General features: G+C 45.3%; 1 protein-coding gene across 2 annotated transcripts in view; it reads right to left on the bottom strand.

Moving 5' to 3' along the window:
* FBLN7 (fibulin 7) overlaps window positions 1-25,981 on the bottom strand; it is a 170,847-nt gene that overhangs the window by 37,023 nt on the left and 107,843 nt on the right. For both annotated transcript variants that reach the window (XM_044290632.1, XM_044290633.1), the window contains exons 2-3: window positions 10,145-10,304; window positions 1,899-2,069 (exon numbers count right to left, since the gene is read on the bottom strand). In XM_044290632.1, the coding sequence (XP_044146567.1) occupies window positions 1,899-2,069; window positions 10,145-10,304 (331 nt within the window). The remainder of the gene's footprint in view (window positions 1-1,898; window positions 2,070-10,144; window positions 10,305-25,981) is intronic.

Raw genomic sequence — 25,981 nt, 5'->3', positions numbered from 1 at the left:
TTTACTCTGGTCTTTATAAACCCCTAAGCTGGCGGTGGTTCCTCCACCAGTTCTAAATGTAAAACAGCTTCCTAAATGTAAGACAGCAAGGAGAAGTCGCAGATTGCGGCGCAACTACCGAACTATCTTTTGCGCCACAATCTATGCCTGAAGTACGCGTAATATAAGCGTATTTCAGCTTAAAGCGGTTGGCCACTTTCTGGCTACTTTTAACCAATATGTATGTAAGATGGCTATAAGCCACTTACTAATATAGAAATCTGCCATTTTCTATATTTTATCAGTGATACCCCCTTGTTAGGCAAATTTTGTATGCTGTCTGCATAGAGATACAGTCCATAAAATGGCTAATGATGGAGGGTCAAGTGTCTAGCAAAAATAACTCTATACATGGCACTCAGACTTCTCCACTCACATACATTGCATTTACCATCTGTACTTACCCTGTTGAGAGTTTAGTGTAGGTGTACTATATTTGAGTGATTTTATTGGCCACATGACTCTGCATCAGCAGCCATTTTATGGACAGGACCTCTGTGTGGACAGCACAAAAGACTTGGCCAACAAGGGAGAATATCTTATGAAATATAGTATACGGCACAGAATATCAACAGTTACATTAGTCAGCAGCAGCCAGAAAGTGGCCAAACCCTTTAATAAATGACCCCCTAAGTTCCTATGGAGCTGATGTGTGGCAACCGTGTACCACTCCTGAGTAAAGAGGAAGCTGAATACTACATCCAGCTCCCCTGATCCTAACCAGGGGGAAGTCGGTATATGGCTGGGAACGTGCGCATTTGACCATGGCATGTGAGGAGCTAAATGTATGCGATCAACATTATTGTCGATCGCATACGTTAGTCCCAGGTGCCTGCTGTTTAAAACAGCAAGCACCCAGTGGCTATGGCCGTTTGCGAGTGGGCTCCATATTTAAATGCCCGACCGCTGATGTAAATTTATGTTGGGGGGGGGTCAGGACGGGGTTAAAAAGTTCATATTGCCAGTTATAAAACATGGAAGAATCACATAAATATGAATACTTTATAGAAAAGTATAAAGAAAAACTAAATACACAATGCTGTTTGAATTAGTCCAAATAAACAGATATGACAATCAGTGAAGAATAGAAAACACACTAAAATTAAAACTTAACAACAACCAGGCCAGTTTATATAAGACATATGTTTTTCACTAGGGGCAGGTTCCCTCAGGAGCCTCCATTGCAGTTTACAGCCAAAAGGCAGTATAAAATATCACTGCATGTAGCATTATTTGTCTGGTAGAAAGGTCACCTGTATGTTTTTTTTTTTTTTGCTGAATTTTTTTAGGGCTTTGTTATGCTAAAATGCAGTGGTAATAAGAGTTGCTAATAAGATCCGGTAAGCAGTATATAAGAACAAAGATGGCAGCCGTAATAAGAATGAGACTATTAGATTGTAGTTGTTTCAACCAAACACTGAGCAAAATTAGTGAAAATAAATTCCAGAAGTGCAAACAAAGGCACAACACTGGGAAAGAGTAAGGTCTTCTTCCTCATCACTGTGTAAATTCCATATGGGGTCAGCGACTTGTGACGTGTAGATGAAAATGTCTGGTGAAGGAACCAGTCTGACCATGAAATACATTGCTGTAACACAATAGAATTTCTGTACTTCTTGGATGACAAGACCCCCCTTATGATAATTCTACATATTAAACGCCACTATTAATGTGAAGAGCTGATTCAAAATACTGATGCTCTTCTGCACACTATCGTATGATGCAAAAATCTAATTATTTTATTTTGGGTGCTCAGTAATACCAAAAAGGGAAATATAAATTAATTCTGCAGTTCTTTGCTATTTTGCTATTCACTTTTCCAGTCCTAAATGAAGCATTAACATTCTCATCATAAAAACCTTTGCAATGTGGGGCATTGTCCGTCCAGCTTCCATTCTGCTGACACAGTCTGCTGCTTGTCCCAATGAGCTGGTATCCAGGATCACATGTGTAATGGACCTCATGATCTGCAAGATATTTGGAACCAAATTTTCTGCCATTCTCAGGAGCTTCCAGTGGAGGACAAGAGACTGAAAAAAAATACAAAGCAATAAGATATCTTCTGTGTATTTGATGCTGCTGTGCTGCTTTTATTTTGGTATATATATATATATATATATATATATATATATATAATTTTCTGCATGTGGTGGTTATAATGGCACTCTCTGAAAAGTGGTCATCTTCATGAAGGTTACCATTAAACAAAAATTTTAAGATTTGGCTTTGTGTGTCATAAAGTCTCTTAATGTTAGCATTCATTCTCAACTAACGGAGTATAATGTAGCTTTTCAGGTCATTGAATCACTTTCTGTAATTTGGACGTATTATAGTGAGCTGGAAGGTCACTCTACAGACTCTTCTGAGTAGATAGCATAAGACACACAAATATTATATTAAAACATTTTTATTGGATTATTAACAGCTTCAAGATTGTTCGGAAGGCAAACAGACAAATAGTCTCTGGTCTATATTCCAACGAGCTTGGATGACATTCTATCTCAGCATTTGAAACAGGATGTACTGGTTTAATGTTTCTTAATAAGGATCTGTACAGTCAAACAGAAATTGGCTCCTTCTAGCTGGCCAGCTCCTTAAAGGAGTTGTACAGAATGGAGAAATTTTAATATTTTTACCTTACTGATTCTGCCCTATACCCAGCGGCATAACTATAGGGGGTGCAAAGTGTCAGTATGGGATCTGCATCTCCACGGCAGGGTGGCAGATCGCTGTCTACACATTGCATCACTATGGGTCCCAGTACTGGCTTACCTTGTAGGAGACGCAGGTGCCCGCCAGCATACCGCCGCATCCGTCCTCTTTGCCAGGTGTCATCTGATGAGCTATAGCACGCGCGCGCGCACCTCTCCCTTTCTTATAGGAGTAGGCAGCTGGTTCCTGATTACCATCCCCACCCGGAGGCGGGACTATTTTGTATTTAAGGCAGCTTCACTCATCATGAAGTGCCCAAGCGTGGTTGTTGTACCTCTTGACTCCCGCTGAAGCATTCCACTGTGTCCGTTTATTGGATTTCCTGGATTCTGACCTCCGCTTCATTTGACTACGCATCTGCCTGCTGTCTGTTTATTGGACCACCTGGTTTATAGACCTCTGCACTGCCTGACAACGAGACCGCTTATATCTGCACTGCCTGATTACACATCTGTCCATCTCCTCCTGTAAGTCTGCCTGGATCCAGACCCTGCGCTGCCTATGAGACTGCTTATATCTGCATGCTATATTGCTCTGAACTTTGTGTTGCCTGTACCTGTCAAGTGACTTTTGAATACTGTCTGCCAGTAAAGACCATCTGTTCCTTTATTCTGCCTTTGTTGGACTCTGTTCACACTACTGCAGGTAGCTGCATTCAAGACACCAGGGTCCTGTCTCAGAGTCAGCAGTCAGCAATATTGGACTAATTCCAGTCCTCTATCAGCTGACACAGAGGATCCACATCCTCTGGTCGTAACAGTACGCTTGGGCCATGGATCCCGCTGGCTCTAAACCAGGAATGTCTGAAGTACTACATGAACTTGAACAACAGCGTACCACCCAGAAACAAGTGATAAATTACTTGCAGCATGTAGCTGCTCGCCTGGACTCCCTTGCTACAGCACAGTCTGCACAGGCCCCTACTGCTCCTGCTGTCCCTGTTGCGGCTGCAGCACTGCCAAGCGTTTCCGGACCACGATTATCTGCTCCGCCCCGTTACAGCGGCAACCCAAAAGCCTGTCGTGGATTTCTTAACCAGTGTACAATTCACTTTGAACTGCTTCCTCATCACTTTCAATCAGACCGCGCTAAAGTGGCTTTCATTATCTCTCATCTCGAGGGTGAGGCTCTGGCCTGGGCGAATCCAATATGGGAGAGATCTGGTCCTATCACCAATAATGTGGCACTATTTATGGGCTCTTTTAAGAGGGTGTTCAAGGAGCCAGGTCGAGCTTCTTCTGCGGCCTCCTCTCTGCTGCACGTCCGTCAAGGGAGCTGGTCGGTGGGCCAATATGCGATTCAGTTCCGCACCTTAGCGTCTGAAGTTTCGTGGAATGAGGAGGCTTTGGTGGCGGCCTTTTGGGAAGGTTTGTCGGGACGTATTAAGGATGAACTTGCAGGTCGTGATGTGCCTACCTCCCTTGAGGCTCTAATCTCTCTGGCTATTAAAATCAACATACGGTTTTCGGGAGGCCCGTCGAGAAAAAAGACTTCCACAACAACTGTTTAAGTCTAATATGTCTCAACCTCCATTACGCACCTCCTTTTCGGATCCTGAACCCATGCAGGTGAATTCCATTCGGCTCTCGGATGAGGAACGTCGTCTTCGCATGTCTTCTGGACTCTGCCTCTACTGTGGTGGTCCGGGTCACCGTGTCCGCAACTGTCCCCAGAAGTCGGGAAACTCCAATGCTTAGGGTCTTTGGGAGAGGCGGCCCTAGGCGAAAACTGTTCCACTCTCCAAATTCCTGTGACTCTGGTTCTTGGGGGCATCAAGGTCTCCATATCTGCTTCCTTGGATTCCGGGTCTGCGGGGAACTTCATACACCAAGCTATGGTGAGTCAATACCACATTCCTGTACGCCTGCTTAAAAATCCCCTGCTGGTGACTGCCGTCAGTGGACAAGTACTGACTGATCCAGTCCGGTTCATCACTAAGCCGTTGGAACTGCAGGTAGGGTGGTTACATGTTGAAAAGATTTCTCTATATGTGCTCCCTGAACTGTCCCATTCCCTTTTGCTGGGGTTGCCCTGGCTTAGGATGCACAATCCAGTAATCGAGTGGCGCTCTGGAGAGGTTCTTCAATGGGGTCAGCTGTGCCAAGGCAAGTGCTTATGTTCTATTCAACGAAGGGTCCCTATATCCCTCCCTAAAAACCTGGAGGCCTTGCCGGTGGTCTATCATTCCTTTGTGGATGTGTTCGATAAAAAAGAGGCTGAGACACTACCTCCCCATCGCCCCTATGACTGCCCAATTGATTTACTATCTGGGACTTCTCCTCCTCGGGGTCGTGTTTATCCTCTGTCTCCTGCTGAATCGCAGGCAACAGCAGATTACATTAAGGAGAACCTTGAGAGGGGTTTCATCAGGAAGTCTTCCTCACCTGCAGGGGCAGGATTCTTTTTTGTGAAAAAGAAAGATGGGTCTCTTCGCCCCTGTATAGACTACCGTGGTCTGAATAAGATCACCATCAAGAATAAATACCCTTTACCGTTAATTTCTGAATTATTTGATAGACTCCGTGGGGCTCGGATCTTCTCTAAGCTGGACTTGCGGGGGGCATATAATTTAATACGGATTCGTGAGGGTGACGAATGGAAGATAGCCTTTAATACCAGGGATGGCCACTATGAATACCTTGTGATGCCCTTCGGGCTCAGTAATGCCCCTGCTGTCTTCCAGGAGTTTGTCAATGACATTTTTCGAGATCTGCTCTATTCTTGTGTTGTTGTCTATTTGGATGATATTCTTATTTTTTCCAGAGACATCAGAACTCATCGCAGGCATGTGCAGATGGTCTTACAACGCTTACGAGAGAATAGTCTGTACGCTAAATTGGAAAAGTGTGTCTTTGAAAAGTCGTCCCTGCCCTTCCTGGGGTACATCATCTCGGATCAAGGTCTCAAAATGGATCCTGGAAAGGTGGCAGCAGTGCTCGACTGGCCCCGTCCCTCCGGCCTGAAGGCAATACAAAGGTTCCTGGGTTTTGCCAATTATTATCGTCAATTCATCCGTAATTTTTCTACCCTGACAGCTCCTATTTCTGGCCTGACCAAGAAGGGTGCCAATCCCAAACTATGGTCCCCTGAAGCAGAGACCGCATTTTCCTCCCTCAAGCAAGCCTTTTCTTCAGCTCCAGTCCTTAGACGCCCAGAACCCAACAAACAGTTCTTCTTGGAGGTGGACGCATCCTCCGTGGGAGCCGGGGCCGTCCTGTCACAGAAGAATGCCTCAGGTCGTATGTCTCCTTGTGTTTTTTTTTCTAAGTTATTTTCCGCTGCCGAAAAAAACTATTCTATTGGGGACAGGGAACTCCTAGCAATTAAGTTGGCTCTAGAGGAATGGAGATATCTTCTGGAAGGTTCTAGCCTACCGGTCATAATTTACACCGATCATAAGAACCTCACCTATTTGCAGACAGCTCAATGACTTAATCCTCGTCAGGCCCGTTGGTCTCTCTTCTTTGCCCGATTTAATTTTCAATTGCATTTTCGGTCTGCTGACAAAAACATCAAAGCGGACGCTCTCTCCAGGTCCTTTGAAACCACAGATTCAGAAGACGAACCCCAGTTATCATTGAACCAACTAAAGTAGTCCCAGTGGCTCCAGTTAACCTGTCCAAGGTTCCCCCAGGTAAGATCTTTGTTCTGGAATCTAAACGAAGGAAGGTTTTACGGTGGGGGCATGCATCCAAGATTGCCGGCCATCCAGGTCAACGGGGGACCTTGAATCTCATCTCCAGACATTACTGGTGGCCATCCATAACTGCGGATATTGTAGACTTTGTGGCTTCCTGTACCTTGTGTGCCCAGAATAAGTCTCCCAGACTGAAACCTGCAGGTTTATTATTGCCTCTTCCGGTGCCTGAGGTCCCCTGGCAGCATATTGGTATGGACTTCATAACCGATTTACCTGTCTCTGAGGGCTGTACAGTCATTTGGGTTGTCGTTGACCGCTTTTCTAAAATGTCGCACTTTATTCCGCTTCCAGGTCTGCCTCGTCTTGCTGAGCTATTCATTTTACATATCTTCCGCCTTCATGGATTTCCCCTCCATATCGTCTCGGATAGAGGAGTACAATTCACCTCCCGGTTATGGAGATCTTTATGTAAGTCTCTGAATGTCTCTTTGGACTTTTCTTCTGCCTATCATCCACAGTCTAATGGCCAGGTGGAACGCATGAACCAAATATTGGTCAGCTTCCTGCGACATTTCACCAATGCCCATCAGGATGACTGGGTGAAGCATCTTCCCTGGGCGGAATTTGCTCATAACAATAGAGTCAACCAAGCCACAGGTAAATCTCCATTTTTTGTGGTCTATGGACGACATCCAAGTGTTCCTCTTCCCGTGCGGCCTTCTTCTGGAGTTCCTGCGGCAGATTCGTGTCTGGAGCAGCTGTCTCGGTTCTGGTCTGACACTAAAGTATCGCTTCGGAGAACAGCGGACCAGATGAAAAGGTCTGCGGATAAGAGGCGCAGACCTCCACCTCAGTTGGCCATTGGAGACAAGGTATGGCTTTCTTCTAAGAATATCCGTCTCAGACTTCCCTCTTACAAACTGGCTCCGCGATTCTTGGGACCTTTTTCTGTGATCAAGAAAATTAATCCTGTTGCCTACAAGCTCAAACTACCTGCTACCTTGCGGATTCCCAACTCATTTCATGTTTCATTACTTAAGCCAGCTGTCTTTAACAGGTTTTGCAAAGGCACTTCACAGAACCCTCCTCCTGTCACTATGGATGATGAGTTTGAAGTTAAGGACATTCTAGACAGGAGGAATATCAGAGGTAAGACCTTCTATTTGGTGGACTGGAAGGGCTACGGGCCTGAAGAAAGGTCATGGGAATCTGCTGAGAATATTCATGCCGCTCTGTTGCTGAAGAAATTTCTCTCCAGGTCAGCCGTGTGGAGGAGGGGGCGTAAGAGGGGGGGTACTGTCAGTATGGGATCTGCATCTCCACGGCAGGGTGGCAGATCGCTGTCTACACATTGCATCACTATGGGTCCCAGTACTGGCTTACCTTGTAGGAGACGCAGGTGCCCGCCAGCATACCGCCGCATCCGTCCTCTTTGCCAGGTGTCATCTGATGAGCTATAGCACGCGCGCGTGCACCTCTCCCTTTCTTATAGGAGTAGGCAGCTGGTTCCTGATTACCATCCCCACCCGGAGGCGGGACTATTTTGTATTTAAGGCAGCTTCACTCATCATGAAGTGCCCAAGCGTGGTTGTTGTACCTCTTGACTCCCGCTGAAGCATTCCACTGTGTCCGTTTATTGGATTTCCTGGATTCTGACCTCCGCTTCATTTGACTACGCATCTGCCTGCTGTCTGTTTATTGGACCACCTGGATTATAGACCTCTGCACTGCCTGACAACGAGACCGCTTATATCTGCACTGCTTGATTACGCATCTGTCCATCTCCTCCTGTAAGTCTGCCTGGATCCAGACCCTGCGCTGCCTATGAGACTGCTTATATCTGCATGCTCTATTGCTCTGAACTTTGTGTTGCCTGTACCTGTCAAGTGACTTTTGAATACTGTCTGCCAGTAAAGACCATCTGTTCCTTTATTCTGCCTTTGTTGGACTCTGTTCACACTACTGCAGGTAGCTGCATTCAAGGTAACAGGTGCAGACACCAGGGTTCTGTCTCTGAGAGTCAGCAGTCAGCAATATTGGACTAATTCCAGTCCTCTATCAGCTGACACAGAGGATCCACATCCTCTGGTCGTAACACAAAGGAGGCCTAAAGACAGCGGTATTATAGAAAGTGCATGCTGGGAGGGCTCTGTTATATATTTTCCACTGGGGCCCAGAATGTTTACGTTACGCCTCTGGCTGGAGGGAAGGGGTCAGGTCAAGAATTTGGCATGGGGGAGTTCTGTTTCAATTTTTGCCTCAGGCAACATGATGGCTATGTGCTCTCCTGCCCTTGGCCACAAAGCACTGAGGGAATGGGGGCCCAAGCTGAACTCTTGCACCAGGGCCCATGAGCTTTCAGCTACGCCCCTACCTATACCCAGTCCTTGCTTCAAAATTAAACATAATGATGCTAGATGTCACCTCAAAATGACAGCCACAAGATGTGACATCTGCATGGATGAGATTTCAGTAGGGGCTCAACTGGCCACAGCCAGATTTATATGTTAAATGTGTAAGAAAAAATCACTGGCGTTCATTAGTGCAAAGTAGTATTTTCTTAAAGTATGTATGTGTGTGTGTGTGTGTATATGTATATATATATATATATATATATATAATATTTATTTATTTTAATCAACTTAATGATCTAGTAGTTGGATGATTTCTACTTACTGATGACTCAGTGCCATTCAGTTCCAACTCTACGAGATCTCCATCCCTCACTTGTCTCTGTTGTATTGGCTAGAGCTATGCCATTCCATACCGACATGCAGCGTTACAAGGTAATTGACTAGAATGCCGATAAAGAACGTCACAGCACCTTCTAACAAAAACAGACAACGGTCTTTGGACTGCAAATGGGTGGTGCTGGAGCAGCATGGAATTAGATGGTGATTAGCTTCTTTTTTTTTAATATATAAGTAAAAGATATTATCTTGAGATACAATTACCAGTTTTTATGAAACCTGGGTGACCTCATTCAGGGTAAAATAATAGAAAATTGTCACATTGGTTGATTGCTACTAGACCCTACAAGCAGCAATAAACCAAAGTGCCTTGTTACTACAGATGAAGTTTCTTTAAAGGGGTTATCCCATGACTAAAGTAAAAAAATGAAAATCAAACATTTTACAATACATAACAACCTCTTTCTAACAAAGCTGGAACCAGACCTGTACCTGATCCAGAGATCTCCCCATTTATTGCTCTGCTATATTTATATCACGCTGACAGGGAGTGTCTTTTCTGCTGCAGCCGCCAAGGGGGCATGTCCATTCAGCGGGAGCTCTCTCCCTATCACAGCTCAGGAGGCAGTTGAAGGATGAAACTGAGCATGTGTGGCCATCTCAGTGAGCAGGTCAAAGAAATAGGAAAGAAACAGCCGGTGGCGCTATACAGGTAGATTTCAGTGGTTATGCTAAAAAAAATTTAGTACATACAATTACAAAAGTATTTGGATACAGGTACTGGTTTGAAAAATGAAGAATATTTCTGATGAGACAACCCATTTAAATAAAACCAGGTTGACCAGTCCACAGTCCTTACTCAAATCTCCTAAGCAGAATCTGTAAACGGACCCCACACTTACATTTGCATATAGTATACAAGACCAGTGAGAGGCCTCCTTAGGCACCGAGACCTTAGTGTGACTGCTGACTCTGCAGCCCCTAGTGTTGCCAACCATATTCTGTACAGCTACATTTCCATTCAACACATTATTTGTTGCCTATAGTATTGTTAAGCACTGACCTGGCTGTGGGTCTGGACCTCCTTTATTAACCGTGTTTTGCAAATTATTAAGTCTGCCTTTCATAATACGAATTCCTTCTGCAAATCTTGTTTCTTGACCCTTTAGGAACTGTTGCATCTGTTTGATGACAGTCAGGACCTGCTGTTTGTTGGGGCAGTTCTAGGATTAAAAACAGCATAGTAAATTGTTATATCACTTATGTCATATCACTTTTATATTGTATCATAAAGCAAACAATGTATGAATTGAAAAGAAAAAAATATTTTATAACCAAATCACATGAGTACTCTCTTGGAAATCAGCTGTATCTGTTGCCGTCTCTTGCAAATTTTGGCTGTCAATGATGCTTATTTTTCTTGAGAGGTGTAGTTACATTCTACCACCCAGAGACAGCTCCCTAGGGTTATCTAAGAATTCCGTTATGGAGTCCGCTACCACGGACCATAAATTATGGTCCGTGGTAGCGGAATCCTAAATGGTATTCTTAGATAAACTGAACCTTGTACGTCGAACTTGAAACACAAGTTTGCTCATTCCTAGTCAGCAAGTCAGCACTCCCCCCCCCCCCTTGCCCCCCCAAGTGAGCTTCAGTACTGTACAGCATGTGCTGATCTCAGAGGCAAATGCACAGTTGTGAAATTTCCATGCCTGGCCCTGTCACTCTGAGTGGGGGAAAGGGGTGCGCAGCCAGCATAGGAAGTGAGAGGAGGTTCAGGTGCAACGATAACACCCTGTCACCGCCACTTCTGTGAGAAGGTCTGTTAAATGTTCTTCTCTACCTGCATGAAGTTCTTTGTTTTCGGTTTCACTTTGTCATCTCCTTTCCTTCTCCCAGCTGTCACCTATGTACACTAATTGTCTCCCTTTATATTCCCTCCCATACTGCCTCACTTTGCGGTTTATACTTCTTCCTGGATTGTGTTCACTGCTGAAGGCTGCTTCTGCTGATTCCTCAGATAAGTCTGTTTCCTTTTATTTGTGTTTCCTTGCTGGCTTGATTCTAGGTGACCCTGACTCCGTTCGTATTAAGTGCAGGGAGCCGGTGGTCGTGTCCCCCCACTATTATAGGGTTTTCAGGTGTCACATAGTATGAGGTACGTGGACATGCAATCGTCTACCATAAAGACCTTTGCATGGGCATAGCAGTCAGGGAGAGCTCTAGGGGTTTATAGGGCTCACCCATATGCTCCTTAGTTTGGGATCAAGCCAGTCAGATGTTTATTTATAAGTTCCAGCTTTCTGCAACACCATCCATGACACACCCTCGTTGCGCCAAGGACATATTTGCATATAAGAAAAATGCTTGTTTCTCAGAATTGGGGTCACCGATCAGGATGGGACAAAGTCCATTGCATTCAGCCGGCAAGGTCACATCTACAGTATGTTGGCTTCATCTGCAAGAATGTGGTGACACTTTTCCTTTAACTATTCTTAATAACTTTTACAACACATAAAAAAGACCCTCAATATGGCTAATTCACTAACTGTGAAAAGAGCTCTTCTAGGTATGATGATTTCATCTCATTGTTTTAAACATGATTCATCAAATCAGTAGAAGATGTTATGATATAAATTCATTAACATTCCTTCCTTTTCTAAATGTTTTTCCAAGCCAAATATACACAGCCAAAAGGATGTTTTAATCATTTGCTGGATGGTAGTAAAAAGTTGATGAAATACATTGAACTGTAGCCAAAGGAGACTTGTTGGACCGCATCACTTTCTTTCTAGAAAATTTTAAACACATCACTTTTAAAGCTATCTTCTTCCATACGCTTTGGGGAACAGTTCTACAATTTCCTACTTGCTACAAGACACAACTATGATAACTGTACTATAACTGTAATAAGTCCCTTGCTTCTATCACCTAATCAGGGCAGATTCAGATTTTTAGCAAGCAGAGATATTAGTACAAAAAGTGTATTAGAAAAAGGTATAACATTACATTATGCTGTGAATACAAGAATAGGAGTACCGTACATGATTAAAGGGTATGCCTACATTCATAACCATTTTTTAAACTTTGCAATGCATTTAAATGAAAAAATGAAGAACAGGCCTAATAAAAATTAAAAAAATATCCTCCCCACTTTCCAAGAGCCATAACTTTTTTACATTTTTAAAATTTTCATTGTAGAGTAAAAAAAAAAAAAAATATTCTACCATGGTGTTTATATTGTTTACTGTTCTCTAACAATGACATGACAGTCTTATTATGTGGGTCAATATGATTACAGTAATACCAAACATATTGTTTCGATTATATTTTGCTACTTTAAAAACCTTATTTTTTTTTCCTTTGCATGATCATATGCTGACAAAAAAACATGACAAAAAAAAAGCAAATTGCCTATTTATATATTTTTTCCCATTATGGTGTTCACATGATAAATATTGTGGCCTCTTACTTGGCCATGTGACATCACCATAAAATGATCATGTGGCCTAGTTGCAGCTCAGCCCCATTGACGTGAATGGGGCTGAGCTGCAATACCAAGCATATATATATAATAGGTACTTTCAGATTGTGCTGGATTTTGAAGTGACTGGGTCAGGCTGTTCTACCAGAGAACCAAAGGATTTTCAGAAGGCACAAAGATAGAGCTTAGGCTATGTTCACATGTGCGTTATAAACAATGGCAGCCTCATTTGGCGGGGAAATGGATTACCGTATTTTACTATTTCTGGGCATAGCCAGATAGGGACACGCACCACCAGCCTGACAAAGCACACATTTTTGTCCGTCCGAAATCTGTCAAATCCCATTGTAGTCAATGAGGTTCCAGAGGTACGCAGCCCTTTGTCGGAATCAAGGAACTCTGGCAGACTGTTCTGCTGCTGCTGTTCATGATGCATATGTTAACTTAGCCTTAATTGCCATAATACAATAAAACCTTGTGATACTTAAAAATTGGGTGAAGGGGTTACAAAGTTATCTTTCATCAAAATAACTTTTCTGAAGAAAAAGCTAAAAAAACAAGAACATATAATTAGGGATGTAGCAGTAGCTACCGGGCCCAGGAGCCTGAGGGGGCCCAAAGACACCAGAAGACACCAGTATTATGAAAAGTGGATGCTGGGAGGGCTCTGTTATAGATTTTGCACTGGGGCCCAGAATCTTCAAGGAGATAGGTCAAGAATTTGGCATGGGGGGAGGGTGCTGTGCCGGCATACATACATAATTCCTCTGGGTAGCCATCTTATATGCTTCTGGCATATGTAAAAAAAACTGTGAACTCTCATCTTTCTGAAGCCTGGTTCACCTATGATATAGATGGACACTTTTATTACCACTACTCTGTAAGGCCAGCAATAAAAGGTCATAAAAGCTATACCAGGCCCAGCTCATCCTGTCCTATGAGATAAGATCAGCTCGCTGTCAAGCCTGGCTGGAGCGTGACGTCATTAATTTCCAGGTCTGGTTTGAGGAGAGCTAATAGCCCTTAATTAGCTCTGGGCATAAAACCAGTCCACTTTCATATTTCATTTATGAATCAACTTATGCCCTTTCTGACACCAGATCCAGGCTCTATAGAGTATTGTGGTTAATTAGGTATCAAATATGACTAGAGGATGTGATTCCGTAGCTGACCTATGGGTGGTAGAAGAACTACAGGTCCCAGCATTACCGTGTGTGGTCTCATTCTGTAGGTAAATAAATAAGGATCGCAAATATGTATTCAGTATAAAAATATGCCGATGTATCAAGGAGATACGAGCTTAAGTATAATCCTCATTGTAGGAACTGAACTTTGATGGGGTCATAAAACACTTGGAGGCCAATCCCTAGGATTGACAGTCACTCTGCTGCCATTGGCTGACAGGAGTAAGTCTCATGCCCATGGGAGAGTTCATAAAAATCCATGCACAAGGACAGAGGAGAGAGACCCATGGAACATCACCAGACACTTAATTGGACATTGACGGCATATCCCTGTATCAGAAGAACTTTGAGGGTCTCCCCTGATACATACTGAAAAGGGGTTTGCAAGGATTCAAAAAGGACATATGAACGACCATCTGAAACCCTCCAGAGAAACTAAGTATTCTTTCATCTTTTTCCCTTTCATTTGAACTGTCGTGATTATTTATATTGTTATTATTATTCTGTAGATTTATAGTCATTTTCATTAGACTTGTATGCACTGCTTTTTACCGCTTATTAAAGATTATAAAATCTAAATAGCCAAGTCTTCCATATTCTAAGCTGCTGAACAACGTACCTTGCCTTTGAAGAGACGTTACCAGGTAGTTAGTTAAATTGCATTTAGGAATTGTAGCTGGGGGTGATTGACTGCGGTTGGTCGGTAAGTGATATCCGGTTCATCCACTGATCTGTGTGATAGTGAATGACCCGGATAGTCGGCTCGTGGACCGGGAACCCACGTGGTGGCAGTTACCGAAGTGTATTGGGGGGTGTTAGCCGAATGGTAATACCCCGGTCACGTGAGGTCTCTGTGTGTGCGCAGACTCCGTCACAGACCACTACGTCACAGCTGTGGGATCCGGAGCGATCGGATCCATAGTTCGTGACATTTTTCTGGTGGCAGCTTACGGGATTCTGTATGCTTAGAATATTAGTGCATGAAGTTATGTCCATAACTCTGTACTAAAGGATTGAAAAATTCTGGAAGACGAAGCACAGTGCATTAGTTTTGATAGAATAATAATTCACGACAGTACCCTCCCCTCTCTCTTGTTTTCTGTCCTATCTTTTATTTGGCAATAATGTCCGAATCCGTGAATTATGACGTCCTGAGCGTGGCTGATATCACAGCTCTGTGTGAGCACAAAGGCATCCAAGTATATGGGAAAAATAAGACTGTCCTCATCCAGGAGTTATGTGCACGGAGGAGTCAAGAGTCATCCATGCAGGATTCAGAGAATGGAGGAGACTCTGGGGCCCCTGAGCCAGGTGACCCCTTCCAGAATGAGGATGATGAACTGGGAGGAGGACAGCCTGCTGGGGCTTGCAGTCCTCTAGCTGGACATAACTCTGTCTCTATGCCATCCCAAAATGGTCTGGACCAACTAATGCTCAGTGTGGCAAAACCAACCTCGCCACTGGGTTTTGGAGAGGGCTGTTTAAAAGCCTCTTGCCTCAGGATTATGGCCCATGGTAACTTTAAAGGAGAAAACAGACCGGCCGCACAGCTTAAATCTGTCTGTAGAATTGTATTTTATGTTATTATACGTTCGGTTAAATTGTATGTTATGTGAGGGCACCCAGATAGCTAATATTATTGTATTTGTGTATTCTGAGTGCCATTCACCTAATGATATGCACTCAGACTTGAGCTATCTGGGGATATGTTAAATGTCTGTGTTTGCTGTGGGGGTGTACCATTGTGTGTTTAAATGGTGATGTCTGTCCTGTTGTCTCCACATGTGTATTGGTGACCTCCCTTTGTCCTGAGAGATAATTGGATTGCCCTCGGTTGTCTCCCAGGCAGAGAGGAAGAAACCATGATGCATTGTGGGGATGTGTTGTATCTGTTCTGTATTTGCAAAACTGTAATAAAAACCAGGCTGGGTGTGCCAGCACATCAGACCACTGCTGACCCTCAAGACGGAGCCTTGTCTCGTTATTGGGGGGATTCCCTGTATGCTGTTGGAGACTGATTGCCAGGAGTGTAAGCTGACTGTACGCTTTTCCTGTTCGTCTGCTGACAGCTATTTGCGAGGTTCCAGTTTGGAGTGCTATTTTGTATCCAGTTCGGGAGGTTGGTGTTCTGCAGTAGCTGTGCCTGTCTCTCGGAAAGGGGCATATCGCCTAAACGGATTTTAACCCCTTGTCTGCTGAAACGGTCCGTTACACTCAGTAACCCGGGCTTATATTTTCGGCTGCTGGAGGCACATCGTGCAGAGCGTAAGGCTGAGCTCGAGGCTGCAGAGCGCAAGGCTGAGCGCAAGGCTGCAGAACGAGAACGGGAAGCTGTCCGCAGGCATGAACTGGACCTGGCCCGAGTACAGCTTCAGGGGTCCGACCGGCATGCCACATCCACAGGCCCATCCCTGATGGTCAAGCCAAAACTGCCTGTGATGGAGTCTGAGAACTGTGACATTGATCTTTTCCTGCATGCTTTTGAAACCTCATGCCAGCAGTACCAGGTACCAGAGCCACAGTGGGTGGGACATCTAATGTCCGCACTGAAGGGCAAAGCTATGGAGGCCCTGGTCGGACTACCATTAGCAGAGCGTACCAGTTACGCGGTCATCAGAAAGGCTATTCTGGTCAAGTACCAGCTGACTCCAGAGACTTACCGTTTACGGTTCCGGTCCCTGCGGAGAGGGCCCGGAGATACTTTTATGGACCATCTGGGCAAGTTGCAGACCACCTTCCAACAGTGGTCTGATCCCCTCACAGAGGACACCAAGCAGTCCCCGGCGGATCTGATGGTCCGAGAACAGTTTGTCTCCAATTGCCCCACAGATGTGCAAAAATATGTATGTGAGCACAAGCCGAAGAGTGCGCGAGAGGCGGCCGAGCTAGCCGATGAATACGTCGCCATGCCCAGCACTCGGGCATTCAAAGACACTCTGTCCCGTCTGGGAGGAACCTCTTCATCTGCTTCTTCCTCCCGGCCAGCTTTGTCGGTTCCTGTCCAGCGACCCTTTCACAGGCCTGCACAAAGACCGGAAGGAGTCAAGCCAGCACCGACAGACGCGCGCAAGTGCTATGCGTGCGGCAAGCCAGGACACCTCAGCCACTCGTGCCCGGAGAAGAAGACAGCACCCCCTGGCAAGCTTGCCCGCAACCCATCATCTGTGCTGTTAGTGAATGGAGCTGCAAGACACACCGCAGACAACCTACAGTCGGTTACTGTGGGCAACCGGTGCACCACAGGCTTCCGCGATACAGGAGCCGAAGTCACACTAGTTCGGCCTGAACTAGTGGATGACGCAGACCTTATTCCCGGCAAAAGCCTCACCATCACGGTAGTTGGGGAGGTGAGCCCTAATGTTCCCCTAGCTCGTGTTTTCCTTGATTGGGGGGCTGGGAGTGGAGTAAGGGAGGTGGGAGTCTCTGCGGAGATCCCCACAAATGTTTTATTAGGCACTGACCTAGGACGATTGGTCTCGTGCTACGTGCCCCCTGGAAGCACACAGGACTCACCCGTCCCTATGGAGGTCCCTGGACATACCGAGGTACTGTGCAAGGATGTTTGCGTAACATCAGATAACCTTGGGGATGGACTTCGGGAGGTGGGAGGTGGGGTGTGTGGGAGCAGTTCTCCTATGACAGGAGATGTAGAGGGGATGGCGGGTGTATGTACGCAGGTAGCGGACATGTGTTTAACTGATTCAAGTTGTGCAAATGTTAAATGTGATGACATTATTGTGCCTGTGTTGCCCGTCACTCGCAGGGCTGCAAAAGCCGCAGCGGAACGCTCCATTGGGGAAGAGCAAGTGGAAGTGTCCCCTTCCACCGGTTCGGACCCCGTGGACTTAACCGCGTCAGAGCCTCAGCCACTGTCCCTGTTCGCCACAGGACAGCTGGCTGGGACTTGTAGTGCCGCCTTTGAGCAGGCCCTGCGAGATGACCCTACCTTGGAGCAGCTAAGAGGGTTAGCTGCCAGCCCTCCCACTGAGGGAGACAAATACTGAGTGTGTTGGGACAATGGGAAACTGTATAAGGAGGACATCTCCCACAGTGACAGTAGGGTGGGGCCACTCAAGAGGCAGCTCATTGTACCTGTGCAGTTCAGGGAACAATTACTGCAAGTGGCTCATGAGATCCCCTTAGCTGGTCACCTGGGAATAACCCAAACAAAGTCCCGGGTGATGCAGAATTTTTTCTGGCCTGGCCTCGGGGCAGATGTCGCCAAGTACTGCAGGTCCTGCGACACCTGTCAGCGAGTTGGCAAAGCAGGAGACCGTCACCGAGCTCCATTGAATCCCTTACCGATAATTGATGAACCCTTCAGGAGGATGGCCGTGGACATCATTGGTCCACTGGCCATCCCCAGCAGTTCGGGTAAACGATTCATATTAACCCTGGTGAATTACGCTACGCGCTACCCGGAAGCAGTGGCGTTATCCTCCATTAGGGCGGACAAGGTTGCAGACGCCCTGCTGGTGATCTTCACGAGAGTGGGGTTCCCAGCTGAGCTTCTCAGCGACCAAGGACCTCAGTTCATGTCTGAACTAATGCAGGGGCTCTGTAGGAAAATACAGGTGAACCATATCGTAGCCAGCCTTTACCACCCACAAACAAACGGCCTCTGTGAGCGCTTCAACGGGACCTTGAAGCAGATGCTGAAGACGTTCGTGGAGGCACAAGGGAAGGACTGGGAACGATATCTACCTCACCTGCTATTTGCCTACAGAGACGTTCCCCAGGAGTCAACCGGGTTTTCGCCCTTCGAACTCCTGTATGGTCGACGAGTAAGAGGTCCCCTAGACCTAATCAGAGAGTCTCTGTAGTAGACTATGTCCTCAGGTTCCGAGACAAAATGGAGTCGCTGGTAGGTCTGGTACAGGAGAATATGGTGCAGGCCCAAAGCAAACAGAAGCAGTGGTATAACTGCACTGCCCGAGAGAGAATCTACCAGGAGGGGCAGAAGGTCTATGTCCTGCTGCCAATGCGGCAAAACAAACTGCAAGCTGCATGGGAAGGGCCGTACCCCATTGTCAAATGTCTGAGTAAGGTAAATTATGTGGTGGGCCTTGGAGAGGGAGGTAGGAGACAGAAGACGTTTCACGTCAACATGCTCAAGGAGCATCACGAGAGAACGCCACATGTTATGCCGGTTTGCAGCCTGCCCGAAAGGGAGGAGGCCGACCCCCTACTAGATCTGCTAGCTGACACTCGAGAGTTGGAGGTGGACTTAACCCTCAACCCTCAACTCTCGTCCCAGCAGAGATCTCAGCTCTTAGAAGTGTTGACGGCTCACCGTGGCACTTTTACAGGGAAACCCGGGAGAACACACCTTGCAGTCCATCATGTGGACACAGGCACACATGCTCCCACAAAGCAGTCCGCCTACCGTGTCTCAATGGAGGTCCAGGCAGACCTCAGGAGGGAGATCGAGGAAATGAAGCAGCTCGGGGTCATTCAGAAATCCCACAGCGCTTGGGCCTCACCGGTGGTTCTGGTCCCGAAGAAAGATCAGACAACCAGGTTCTGTGTGGATTATCGGAAACTGAATGCCATCACACGGTCGTTACGGTCTTTTGTCCTACGGAGGCCACTATACTCGTACTAGGTGACGTCACCGCAGGCAGGTTTCCCGGGTAACGGATCAAACTCCCTCACGCCGCGCGTGCTTCCGGCCGGGGCCGCGCTGTCGTCTGACGGGAGAACAAGAAGAGTGCCGCAATCCCAAAAGGATACTAACATCTATATAAAAGGAACCTAGAAGAATCAGCACAGCTGAGTACCGACGGCGGGATCACTTTGAAGCAAAGAACGAGCAAGGTACTGAGGGTAGGGACTACAGCAGCATTAACCATTGACTAACTGTCTTTACCATCCTAGCAGCACATTACCTGGTGAGTCAGACGGACACCAGGTAACAGTGCAAACTCCAAGGACTAGCTAATTGTTACCGTGCACCAGCGCTTGTGTCTTTTATCACCTACTGGTGATATAATTTCCTCTTGAATGCCATCACAACCTCGGATGCTTACCCCATGCCCAGGATTGATGAACTGTTAGATAAGTTGGCAGGAGCCAGCTACCTGACAATCATGGACCTGAGCAGGGGGTATTGGCAGATTCCCCTGACCTCGGAGGCTCAGGAGAAGTCGGCCTTCATCACCCCTTTCGGCTTATACGAATTTACTGTAATGCCGTTTGGGATGAAGAATGCGCCAGCCACCTTTCAAAGGCTTGTGAATGACTTGCTGGAAGGACTAGAAGAAGGTGCTGTCGCCTATTTAGACGACATTGCCGTGTATAACCCCACGTGGAAGGAGCATCTGGTGCACCTGTCGCAAGTACTGGACAAACTTGCTGCGGCTGGACTAACTGTTAAGCCTAGCAAGTGCCAGCTGGGCATGAATGAGGTCACTTACTTAGGCCACAAAGTAGGAGGAGGCACACTGAGGCCTGAAATAGAGAAGGTGAAAGCCATTACGAGATGGCCAACACCTCTCACCAAGAAGCAGGTCATGTCTTTCTTGGGAACGGCCGGGTACTATAGGAAGTTCATCCCGAACTATAGCGCCCTGGCCAAGCCTCTGACAGACTTGACCAAGAAGAAGCTGCCCAGGATGGTGTCATGGACGCCGGAATGCGAGCAAGGCTTCCAGGCCCTGAAGGATGCACTAGCCAGTGCTCCTGTGCTTCAGGCCCCAGATTTCACTCGGAAGTTTGTGGTCCACACGGATGCTTCCGCCTTTGGTCTGGGTGCAGTCCTGAGTCAGGTGAACCAGGCCGGGGAGGAGCATCCTGTACTATACCTGAGCCGTAAGTTACTGGCCAGGGAGACCAGCTACTCCACAATAGAGAAGGAGTGTTTAGCTATTGTGTGGTCCCTGCAAAAGCTACAACACTACCTGTATGGACGCAATTTCACAGTGATCACTGATCACAATCCCCTCAGCTGGTTGGCACGTCTCGCAGGAGACAATGCGAAACTGCTGAGATGGAGCCTGATTTTGCAGCAGTACAACTTCACCGTGCAGCACAGAAAAGGTAGTTTACATGGAAATGCCGACGGGTTGTCGCGGCAGGGAGAATCGGCCGGAGGCGGCTGGGTTGCTGTGGAATAGGCTTGTGGCCATTTCCCCAGGCAACCTTTTAAAAGAGGGAGGTGTGCCGGCATACATACATAATTCCTCTGGGTAGCCATCTTATATGCTTCTGGCATATGTAAAAAAAAACTGTGAACTCTCATCTTTCTGAAGCCTGGGTCACCTATGATATAGATGGACACTTTTATTACCACTACTCTGTAAGGCCAGCAATAAAAGGTCATAAAAGCTATACCAGGCCCAGCTCATCCTGTCCTATGAGATAAGATCAGCTCGCTGTCAAGCCTGGCTGGAGCGTGACGTCATTAATTTCCAGGTCTGGTTTGAGGAGAGCTAATAGCCCTTAATTAGCTCTGGGCATAAAACCAGTCCACTTTCATATTTCATTTATGAATCAACTTATGCCCTTTCTGACACCAGATCCAGGCTCTATAGAGTATTGTGGTTAATTGGGTATCAAATATGACTAGAGGATGTGATTCCGTAGCTGACCTATGGGTGGTAGAAGAACTACAGGTCCCAGCATTACCGTGTGTGGTCTCATTCTGTAGGTAAATAAATAAGGATCGCAAATATGTATTCTGTATAAAAATATGCCGATGTATCAAGGAGATACGAGCTTAAGTATAATCCTCATTGTAGGAACTGAACTTTGATGGGGTCATAAAACACTTGGAGGCCAATCCCTAGGATTGACAGTGACTCTGCTGCCATTGGCTGACAGGAGTAAGTCTCATGCCCATGGGAGAGTTCATAAAAATCCATGCACAAGGACAGAGGAGAGAGACCCATGGAACATCACCAGACACTTAATTGGACATTGACGGCATATCCCTGTATCAGAAGAACTTTGAGGGTCTCCCCTGATACATACTGAAAAGGGGTTTGCAAGGATTCAAAAAGGACATATGAACGACCATCTGAAACCCTCCAGAGAAACTAAGTATTCTTTCATCTTTTTCCCTTTCATTTGAACTGTCGTGATTATTTATATTGTTATTATTATTCTGTAGATTTATAGTCATTTTCATTAGACTTGTATGCACTGCTTTTTACCGCTTATTAAAGATTATAAAATCTAAATAGCCAAGTCTTCCATATTCTAAGCTGCTGAACAACGTACCTTGCCTTTGAAGAGACGTTACCAGGTAGTTAGTTAAATTGCATTTAGGAATTGTAGCTGGGGGTGATTGACTGCGGTTGGTCAGTAAGTGATATCCGGTTCATCCACTGATCTGTGTGATAGTGAATGACCCGGATAGTCGGCTCGTGGACCGGGAACTAGGGATGAGCGAACTCGAACTGTATAGTTCGGGTTCGTACCGAATTTTGGGGTGTCCGTGACACGGACCCGAACCTGGACATTTTCGTAAAAGTCCGGGTTCGGGTTCGGTGTTCGTCGCTTTCTTCGCGCTTTTGTGACGCTTTCTTGGCGCTTTTTGAAAGGCTGCAAAGCAGCCAATCAACAAGCGTCATACTACTTGCCCCAAGAGGCCATCACAGCCATGCCTACTATTTAAGCTGGAGTCACATAGCGCCGCCCGTCACTCTGCTCTGATTAGCGTAGGGAGAGGTTGCGGCTGCGACAGTAGGGCGAGATTAGGCAGATTAACTCCTCCAAAGGACTTGATTAACTGATCGATCTGCAGCTGTGGATCATTGAGCTGCTGATCCTCAATTGCTCACTGTTTTTAGGCTGCACAGACCGTTTGTCAGTCACATTTTTCTGGGGTGATCGGCGGCCATTTTGTGTCTTGTGGTGCGCCAGCACAAGCTGCGACCAAGTGCATTTAACCCTCAATGGTGTGGTTGTTTTTTGGCTAAAGCCTACATCAGGGTGAAGCTGTCACACCAAGTGCATTTAACCAGCAATAGTCTGTTCATTTTTTGGCCATATACAAAATCAGGGGCAAGCTGCGCCTGTCACCAAGTGCATTTAACCCTCAATGGTGTGGTTGTTTTTTGGCTAAAGCCTACATCAGGGTGAAGCTGTCACACCAAGTGCATTTAACCAGCAATAGTCTATTCATTTTTTGGCCATATACTAAATCAGGGGCAAGCTGCGCCTGTCACCAAGTGCATTTAACCCTCAATGGTGTGGTTGTTTTTTGGCTAAAGCCTACATCAGGGTGAAGCTGTCACACCAAGTGCATTTAACCAGCAATAGTCTGTTTATTTTTTGGCCATATCCCAGTCTAATTCTGTCACTAAATCCATACCGGTCACCCAGCGCCTAAATACTAGGCCTCAAATTTATATCCAGCTAAATCTGTCCCTAGTGCTGTAGCTGGGCGAGTTATTTAGTGTCCGTTCAAGCACATTTCTTGTTCTGGGTTGAAATACAATTCCCAATTTAGCAATTTCATAATTTAGTGGTTTCTGCTATATCAGAGCTATTTGAAATCTATCCCTAAAAGGGTATATAATATTCAAGGTGCACATTGGGTCATTCAGAATAACTTCACACACACCCGCTACTGTGTATTTCCAAGTCTAATTCTGTCACTAAACCCATACCTGTCACGCAGCGCCTAAATACTAGGCCTCAAATTTATATCCAGCTAAATCTGTCCCTAGTGCTGTAGCTGGGCGAGTTATTTAGTGTCCGTTCAAGCACATTTCTTGTTCTGGGTTGAAATACAATTCCCAATTTAGCAATTTCATAATTTAGTGGTTTCTGCTATATCAGAGCTATTTGAAATCTATCCCTAAAAGGGTATATAATATTCAAGGTGCACATTGGGTCATTCAGAATAACTTCACACACACCCGCTACTGTGTATTTCCAAGTCTAATTCTGGCACTAAACCCATACCTGTCACCCAGCGCCTAAATACTAGGCCTCAAATTTATATCCCGCTAAATCTGTCCTTAGTGCTGTAGCTGGGCGAGTTATTTAGTGTCCGTTCAAGCACATTTCTTGTTCTGGGTTGAAATACAATTCCCAATTTAGCAATTTCATAATTTAGTGGTTTCTGCTATATCAGAGCTATTTGAAATCTATCCCTAAAAGGGTATATAATATTCAAGGTGCACATTGGGTCATTCAGAATAACTTCACACACACCCGCTACTGTGTATTTCCAAGTCTAATTCTGGCACTAAACCCATACCTGTCACCCAGCGCCTAAATACTAGGCCTCAAATTTATATCCCGCTAAATCTGTCCTTAGTGCTGTAGCTGGGCGAGTTATTTAGTGTCCGTTCAAGCACATTTCTTGTTCTGGGTTGAAATACAATTCCCAATTTAGCAATTTCATAATTTAGTGGTTTCTGCTATATCAGAGCTATTTGAAATCTATCCCTAAAAGGGTATATAATATTCAAGGTGCACATTGGGTCATTCAGAATAACTTCACACACACCCGCTACTGTGTATTTCCAAGTCTAATTCTGGCACTAAACCCATACCTGTCACCCAGCGCCTAAATACTAGGCCTCAAATTTATATCCCGCTAAATCTGTCCTTAGTGCTGTAGCTGGGCGAGTTATTTAGTGTCCGTTCAAGCACATTTCTTGTTCTGGGTTGAAATACAATTCCCAATTTAGCAATTTCATAATTTAGTGGTTTCTGCTATATCAGAGCTATTTGAAATCTATCCCTAAAAGGGTATATAATATTCAAGGTGCACATTGGGTCATTCAGAATAACTTCACACACACCCGCTACTGTGTATTTCCAAGTCTAATTCTGGCACTAAACCCATACCTGTCACCCAGCGCCTAAATACTAGGCCTCAAATTTATATCCCGCTAAATCTGTCCTTAGTGCTGTAGCTGGGCGAGTTATTTAGTGTCCGTTCAAGCACATTTCTTGTTCTGGGTTGAAATACAATTCCCAATTTAGCAATTTCATAATTTAGTGGTTTCTGCTATATCAGAGCTATTTGAAATCTATCCCTAAAAGGGTATATAATATTCAAGGTGCACATAGGGTCATTCAGAATAACTTCACACACACGCTTCTGTGCATTTCCAAGTCTAATTCTGTCACTAAATCCATACCGGTCACCCAGCGCCTAAATACTAGGCCTCAAATTTATATCCAGCTAAATCTGTCCCTAGTGCTGTAGCTGGGCGAGTTATTTAGTGTCCGTTCAAGCACATTTCTTGTTCTGGGTTGAAATACAATTCCCAATTTAGCAATTTCATAATTTAGTGGTTTCTGCTATATCAGAGCTATTTGAAATCTATCCCTAAAAGGGTATATAATATTCAAGGTGCACATAGGGTCATTCAGAATAACTTCACACACCCGCTACTGTGCATTTCCAAATCTAATTCTGTCACTAAACCCATACCTGTCACCCAGCGCCTAAATACTAGGCCTCAAATTTATATCCCGCTAAATCTCTCGTTACCGCTGTCCTGTTGTGGCTGGGAAAGTTATTTAGTGTCCGTCAAAGCACATTTTTTGTTCTGGGTTGAAATACAATTCCCAATTTAGCAATTTCATAATTTAGTGGTTTCTGCTATATCAGAGCTATTTGAAATCTATCCCTAAAAGGGTATATAATATTCAAGGTGCACATTGGGTCATTCAGAATAACTTCACACACACCCGCTACTGTGTATTTCCAAGTCTAATTCTGGCACTAAACCCATACCTGTCACCCAGCGCCTAAATACTAGGCCTCAAATTTATATCCCGCTAAATCTGTCCTTAGTGCTGTAGCTGGGCGAGTTATTTAGTGTCCGTTCAAGCACATTTCTTGTTCTGGGTTGAAATACAATTCCCAATTTAGCAATTTCATAATTTAGTGGTTTCTGCTATATCAGAGCTATTTGAAATCTATCCCTAAAAGGGTATATAATATTCAAGGTGCACATAGGGTCATTCAGAATAACTTCACACACACGCTTCTGTGCATTTCCAAGTCTAATTCTGTCACTAAATCCATACCGGTCACCCAGCGCCTAAATACTAGGCCTCAAATTTATATCCAGCTAAATCTGTCCCTAGTGCTGTAGCTGGGCGAGTTATTTAGTGTCCGTTCAAGCACATTTCTTGTTCTGGGTTGAAATACAATTCCCAATTTAGCAATTTCATAATTTAGTGGTTTCTGCTATATCAGAGCTATTTGAAATCTATCCCTAAAAGGGTATATAATATTCAAGGTGCACATAGGGTCATT

Source organism: Bufo gargarizans, chromosome 4, assembly GCF_014858855.1.
Source record: "Bufo gargarizans isolate SCDJY-AF-19 chromosome 4, ASM1485885v1, whole genome shotgun sequence".
In the NCBI taxonomy this organism is placed as follows: Eukaryota; Metazoa; Chordata; class Amphibia; order Anura; family Bufonidae; genus Bufo; species Bufo gargarizans.
Note: the sequence above shows the minus strand (reverse complement) of the source record. Positions and strands in the feature narration are given on the sequence as shown.